The 7,491-nt window shown below is 53.9% G+C and overlaps 1 protein-coding gene across 1 annotated transcript in view; it reads right to left on the reverse strand.

The window, feature by feature from the left end:
- The window catches only part of PAX8 (paired box 8), a gene marked incomplete at its 5' end in the record, with an annotated part of 77,214 nt that extends 70,205 nt beyond the window's left edge, over positions 1-7,009 (reverse strand). Inside the window, 3 exons of the mRNA XM_081264573.1 lie at positions 1,248-1,492; positions 5,221-5,286; positions 6,963-7,009. Of these exons, the coding sequence (XP_081120699.1) occupies positions 1,248-1,492; positions 5,221-5,286; positions 6,963-7,009 (358 nt within the window). The remainder of the gene's footprint in view (positions 1-1,247; positions 1,493-5,220; positions 5,287-6,962) is intronic.
- Positions 7,010-7,491: the final 482 nt, after the last annotated feature.

A 7,491-nucleotide genomic window follows, 5' to 3' on the forward strand; every position in this document is an offset into this window, starting at 1 on the left:
GTCTGTCTATCTATCTATCATCCATCTCCCCATCCATCCATCCATTCATACATCATCCATCCATTCATCCATCCATCTATGCATTCATCCACCCATATATCCATCCATCCATTCACCCATCCATCTGTTCATCCATCTATCCATGCATGCATGCATGCATCCATCTATCCATCCATCTGTCCATCTATCCATGCATACATGCATCCATCCATTTATCCATGCATGCATGCATGCATCCATCTATCCCTCCGCCCATCCATCCATCCATCCATGCATCCATTCATCCATGCATGCATGCATCCATCTATCCATCCATCTGTCCATCTATCCATCCATCTATCCATGCATGCATGCATGCATCCATCCATTTATCCATGCATGCATACATCCATCCATCTATCCATCCATCCATCCATCCATCCATCCATCCATCCATGCATTCATGCATCCATTCATCCATGCATGCATCCATCCATCCCTTTATCTATCCATCCCTCTATCCATGCATGCATGCATCCATCCATCCACCTATCCACCCATCCATCTATCTATCCATCCATCCATCTATCCATCCATCCATTCTTCCATCCACCCATCTATGTGTGCATGCATGAATGCATCCATTCATCCATTCATCCATGCATCCATGCATCCATCCCTTTATCTACCATCCATCCTTCTATCCATCCATCCATGCATCCATCCATCCTTCCATGCATCCGTTCATCATCCGTCACCTACCTACCTATGAGAGATATATATCTGTATCTATATACTGACTGGTTCTGTTTCTCCAGCAAACTCTAATACAGCACCTTTCAAGCTTGTCGTGACATTGGTCCTAGATAAATTGCATTTCCTCACGGGAAATCTTTTGCTTCTTCCTTTTCCTCCTCTCCCTCTCCATCCCAGGGGTGCTCTCTTCCCCCACCTGAGGCACCAGCACTGCAATCCTTGCCTCTGGCTCTGCTTTCTGTAGGACCTAGGCTAAGACCCCTGACCTGAGGTGACACACTGTTCTCCTTTCCTGATGCCAATTCCATCACTTGGTTTCTCATGTCAATCACTTCTGCCTCCTGCGTACTTCATTAACCATTCTATTATTCTAAACCTTGAACTTCTCTTTCCCTGTGGCTTTCCTTCTCTTAGCTCATGCACAAGTGTTTCCATGAAAAGCAAATCATCTAGTTACTGAAAGTGTTGAATTCTATCTCTTCATGAGCAAATTCCTTGTTAAGTTAGCTCACTGCCTGTGTTAGGGGCTACCGTGACCATGCAGCACACATCAGGTGGCTTTCTCCTGCAGTTCTGGAGCGGGGAATTGAGATGCAGGCAGGCCTTGTCCCCTGACAGCTCTGGAGAGTCTCCTGTCTCTCCCAGCTTCTGGGGGCTCCGGAGTTCCTGGAGCTGGGCCGCTGGGCTGTCGTTGACCATATCTGCACACGGTTCTCTTCCCTCCACATTGGTGTTCTCACATGGCCGTCTCCTCCTCCTACAAGGACACAGTCATAAGGACTCAGGACCCATCCTAATGACCGCATGTTAACTTGATTACGTCTGCACAGACCCTATTTCCAAATTAGGTCGCATTCCCAGGCACTGGAATCAGGACTTCCACATATCTTTTGGGGGACCCCAGGCAACTCAGAGTTTCCGAAATGTTCTTGTAGCCTCATTCTGTGGCTCCTTGTAGCAGGTGTCTTTCCACATCCTGCCCTTCCATGGTTCCCCTGAAGGTCATCAGTTGCAGATTCACTGGCTGCTTCTAACTCCTTTCCCTTGTGACTGCCCCATGGTGTTTGGCATGGCTGTCTCTCCCCTCCTTTCTGGCTACCCAGTGTCCAGGGTGACCTCTGCTAACCTGGTGTCCAGGTCACTGTGTGCACCTGGGGCTCCTGTGTGCTCTTCCTTCCCTCCCTATCTGCAACTCCAGGTGCCTCTTAACGTGGGGACCTTGGTCACAGTCCCTGTCCAATGCACTCTCCTCTGGCCTCTTCCCAACCTTCATGCTCCAGCGCCCTCTTCTAAGTAGGTAACAGATACATCTCTGCGAGCTCAGGGCAAGCTTTGCCACTTAGAAGTCACCAAGGAGCCTCAAAGGTAATCTATCCCTAGCACAACACATCCTCTTCACACGCACGAGTGTGCGCACACACCTGGACACACCCAACCCACCATACTCCCCCCCTCTCTCTCTCTTTTCTTGCACAGAGGATGGAACCCAGGACCTCACTCATAGACAAGTGCCCTCCCACTGAGCTCCACCCCCAGTCCTTGCCCATTTTGTATTTTCATGTATTGATGTCAGCGTTTGTGAAACTGTTCTGAGACTTCCAGAAATACCCGTGGCACTGCGGATGTGGACGGGCTCCCTAGAGAGCAGGTGAGATTAACCCAGCGAAGGGTGGCTTATTGCCATCACTGTGGCCCTCTGGAGGCCTAGGACTCTCTGATCTGTGCCTGGTTCCCTGAGCTGAGATTCTCAAACACACTAGCAACACAGAGGCATTAGCACTATGGTCTGTGGACCCCAAATTCATGTGTTAAAGCTCTAGCCACTGGTGGGATGGCATGTGAAGGTGGCCTTTGGGAGGTGATTGGTCATGAGCGTGGATCTCTCGGAATGGGATCAGTGCCTTTATAGGAGGACCCAGGAGAGGGCTTACCTCCTCTCACCCCCACCCTTTCCCACCTTTCTCATTCTCAGCAAGAAGCCAAAAAGAGGTACCCACCCATGTACCCACCCATGCTGGCACCCACATCTTGAGCTTCTGGTCTTCAGAAGCGCTTGAAATGAATGTTGGTGTTGAAGCTAGCTGATTGGTAGTGCTTTTGTTATAGCAGCTCGAGCTGACTTAGACAATAAGATAACACTAAGCCTGATTTCAGATCCAGTGAGGCCCAGAAGTGCCTCGGACGCCCTTTCTCTCATAGAACAGACGATTTTACACTAATTCTGTATTTTTTCCAGAGCTGGTAGTAGACAACCTCTCACAGCCAGCTTCCTATAAACACGGTGAATAACGCAGTTTGCCGGGTGCTTATCTCATTCACAAAATTCAAAATGCTTGCACTCAAGGGCTTGTCAGTAAGCAGCTGTTGCTACTTCTCTGCAGGTCAGCTTCCAGAACCTTCATTCCCTGCACAGCCAGAGAGCATAATAATGGCGCAGTGTGGGATTCAAGGCTGGAGTGGGCTGCAGAGACAACCTGCTTCAAACCCTTCATGTCATCCGCGAGGAGGCAGATGTCCCGAGACATCAGGGACATCCCCCGCCTGCCCCGCTAGCCCTTCCTACCTGGTACCTGTGTTTACTTTCTGTTATAGTTTGGGTCTCAAATGTCCCTCAAAGGTCTTTCTGCTTCCTGGCTCCCAACCATGATGGTCACCACAGAGCCATGGCCACAGGGCCATGTAATTATGGACTGAAATCTTTGCAACTGGGAGCCCAAACAAATCTTTCTTCCTTTAAGTTGTCTTTCTTTGTCACTGTGACAGAAAGCTGAATATCAATCACACTTTCTCTTTTGGAAGGACAGTATTGAGCCAGGAGCCATGCCACACACCTGTAATTCCAGCTACTTTGGGAGGCTGAGGCAGGAGGATCGCAAGCTCAAGGCCAGCCTCAGCAACTTAGAGAGAAAATAAATAAATAAAAAGAACGGAGGACTTAGCTCCTTGACAGAGCCCTTGCCTAGCATGCGCGAGGCCCTAGGTTCAATCGCAGTACTGTGCGTGTGTGTGGGAAGCAGGTGGTCCTCCCAGGGGCCAGGCGGTGCTCCATGAGCCCCTGCCTGCAGCGTGTTGGGTGGGGGCTGCTACAGACCCCTTGCCCATTTTTATCCTGCGACATCTACCCAGAGCTCCGTGGAAATGCTGCCCGGTGGCACAGCATCTCAGAGTGCCTTTGGGAGGTGTCCTGGTGAGTTCTTGGGGTCTGTAGGTCTGAGCAGAGGGGGAGGGAAATGAAGAGAGTTGGCTGTTGCCCTGTACTGGGGGAAGAGGGGCCTTGGGTGTCCCCGGGCTCATGTGCAGTTCACACATGGTCTGTTCTCAGGGCTCTGCTGGGACCTTAGAGCATCCACGCCTTACCAGGTGCTGAAGAGTGGCACCAGCCACAGACCCTGCAGCTCTTTATCGAGGACCCGTCGCTGCGCCTTACTTTCCGTGGCAGTGTACCACAGCAAGCTGGGCCAGGGGCGCAGACTACCTTTGTCTTTTACTTTACTTGTGATGGGTGGCGGGAGCAGGGAGGCAGAGGTTGCTAGACGTGCCTCTGGTCCAGGCAGACACGGGAGCCGACGCTCTGGGACGTGCCGAGGGGACTGGGAAGGCCCATGGGGCCCAGGCTGGGGGTTCACAAGCCCATGCACCATGCCCCAGCCATGAGGGGTCCAGCAAGGGGGAGGCAGGCTGCCGGCCCAGGGGCATCAAGTCACAGTATCAGGCCCTCACCAGGTACAGGCCTCATTCCTCGGTGGCCTGTCCTCCAGTGCTTGATCCTACTACCTGTGGACAAGGCACTCTGCACATAGCCCCTGCTCAGAGGAACTTTACGACTATCACAGGAGAAAACAGAGACTCAGAGAGTCAGAGTCACCACAAAAAGGGCCACATATGGTCCTTGCAGAGCCAGGCACACACTCAAGCTCCTTGAGTCTGCATCTCCCCTGTGGCTGCCTCGTCCTCCCCCTTCCTGGGTACCTGTGTTGCTCCCATCAAGGTTGAGGTCTTAGCCTGTTTTCTGGGGCTGTAACTGACTACCAAAGCCTGGCTAACTGACAAAGAACAAAGGTTCATTCAGTTCATGGCTCTAGAATCTGGGAGGTCCAGCATCTCAGGGCCTCATCTGGTGACAGGCTTCTTGTTAGTGGACACTCTGCAGAATCAAGGTGGCCCAGGGGGACTTACCAGAGACAGAGTCCAACCCACTCTCAAGATAGCCCAACACCCCTTGAGTGGATTAGTCCCCTCAGAGCCCTCACTTCCCCGAGGACCTAGGCAACTCTTACAGTGCCACCTGGTCCCACCTCTTGACATCTGAAAATGGAGATGGAATGTCACATGAGTTTTTTGGGGACATTCAAGCCACATCTTGGTACATTAGCTTGGAGAGATCAACTAGTCTCCTGGATCCTTGCTGCAGAGAGTGTGTTCCTGAGTGGGCTGAGCCGGGCTGGGCTGAGCTGGGCTGGGTGCAGCGAGCGCTGGCCCACTCACCTGGGCAGGCAGGCGGGTGCAGACTGCACGGCTGGCGGGTGATTCATGAAGAGCGTCGCCTCCTGCCTGACAGGCGGAAGATAAACAGCTCCCCGTTAAATCTCACTTAATGCTGATATTTATAAATTTATTCAGCTTGTGTTTACTGAATCGAGAGAATGCCTAATAACATAACGTGCTTCGTCTCACATGGTCCTGCTAATGAGAATGCAAGGACGTAGTGCTTAATTTTTTTTTTTTTGGTAACATTTCATTTGCTCTCCTCTCCCTCCACCCGCTCCTGTTTTGTTGGTTTGGGATTTTAATTTGTTGCCAAACTCTGGAAAGTGTGAATCTCCTGCCTGTTGGGGAGGAGCGGGTTGGAGTGGGCCTGGGGCACGGGTGGGACCAGCTCCCTAGGCTGAGCCGGGTCCCAGCTGCAGCTCACCCCATGAGACCCCAGTGCCATGGCCTGTGCTGAGGGGAGTCCCTGGGACCCCCTTTGGCAGTTTGCTTCAGGTCAGAGCTAAGGTCACTTGAAGCTTCAGGAAGGCAATTCAGGGCAAGGGCAGAGGATTGGTGTCCCTAGCTTGGGACAGACGAGGAGGATGACCAAAAGGACCAAGGTAATAGAGGTAATTTTAGTGTTGTGTGTAGCTGTGTGTGTGTGGGGGGGGGGGTGAGAGAGAGAGAGAGAGAGAGAGAGAGCACCTCCTTGCCTTGGTTTGACCTGCTCACTGTGAGTCTGTTCACTTGAAGCCCCTGTCAGCAGCTCTTTGCCCCCAAACTGGGCTGTGAGGCTCTGGGACACAGCAGCAGGAGCTCAGCAGTGGGACAGGAGGCGGAGGCCGGCCACATCCAGGAAGGTGCTGGGACGTTTGGCAGCGGGGAGGCCGGCGGGCCTGGTCAGTGCTGCCTTCCTAGGGGCGGGTCAGCAGCAGAGGCCTCCCCAGTTGCTGGCTGTGGAGGGGACCCTGAGTGCAGGGGAGGGGCACTGGGGAGGAGTGTGGACTGGGGCTGGGGTGTGTGGGGACTGGAGCTGGGGAGGAGGAAGAAAGGCTAGAGATAGAGCTGGGTGGCCTTGAACGTACAGTTAGTGGAATGATTCCTTTTTCATCCCATCCCCACACATGGGAACTTACAGATAAGTCATGAATCCTTCTGCCATCTGATCTTCTACCGGTGGCCACCCCACGCCTGCCCTGTACACAGCTGGAGGAGCAGCTGTGACAGAGGAGCCCTGAGCCCAGGCCTTCTGGGGCCTCAGAGCTCTGGGCCTTGTGTCCTACTGTGGGGACACATTCCGGCTTGGGCGTCTCTGCTGGACTGGCAGAGCACAAGAGTGGGGCACAGTGGCTAGCCCTGGGAGCAGGGGTCCCTGTATTTGCCTTGCTTGAGACACAGACAGAGCTCTCTTCCTCAGGCCTGGCAAGTGGGAGGGCTCATGCCTCTTGGCATCATCCAGGAGGCTGGAGCCACCTTGGGATCTGGAATTTGGGAAGTTGGGACAGAATGGAGGCTCCAGATGAAGGCTAGAGGCCCAGGTTTTCCCCAAGGGCAGGAAAGAGGAATGTTCTCAGTTCCTGTTCTGCCCTGGCGTGGTTCACACCCTGTCTGCTCATCTCCTGTCCTGTGTCAGTCTCTCCATCCACAAGAAGCAGAATCACTGGGTGATGAAGGAACCCTTGGGGCTCCACCTGACGCTGGCCACGGCCACTTGTCCAGGCTGGTCTCCAGCGCAGCACCCACACCTGCGGGCTCACCTGGGCGGCACTGGGAAAGGCAGTAGCCCTCTCTTGGCTGGACACATGCTCGTCCATCTGGTTTGTTTCCCGAGGCCAGGGCCAGGCTGGTGGCATGGATGGTGGAGGGCTTAGGCTGCAGCCACCTGCTTTAGGAGTGAGTTGAGGAGCCGGAGCTCAGTCTCTGCCACCTCCTGGTTTCCTGTCCCAGGATTCAGCTCTCCCCACACAGGGCCTGAACCCCTGGCTCTTTGCCCCGGCCCGGTCACACCTCTACAGAAGGGACAGCCGGCCACCCCAGGTCCTCTCTATTCTGCAGCAGCAGCAGCAGCAGCAGGAACTTCCTCCCCCCCACGCCTCCCTCTGGGCGCAGCTCTGTTTGGGGTTCCTCCAAGGGGAGGGGGAGGGGGACAGGGGCTCATCCCTTTCTTTTGTGCTGCCTCTCCCTCCCACTTCCGCTCCCCTCGCTGCTCCCGGTGACCTTTCACCCCTCCCTTGGATGTCCCTCAAAGGCAGCTCCCGGGGTTAATAACTTTGGCTGGCAGCCCCA

This window comes from Spermophilus citellus, assembly GCF_964194105.1.
Source record: "Spermophilus citellus genome assembly, chromosome: 13".
In the NCBI taxonomy this organism is placed as follows: Eukaryota; Metazoa; Chordata; class Mammalia; order Rodentia; family Sciuridae; genus Spermophilus; species Spermophilus citellus.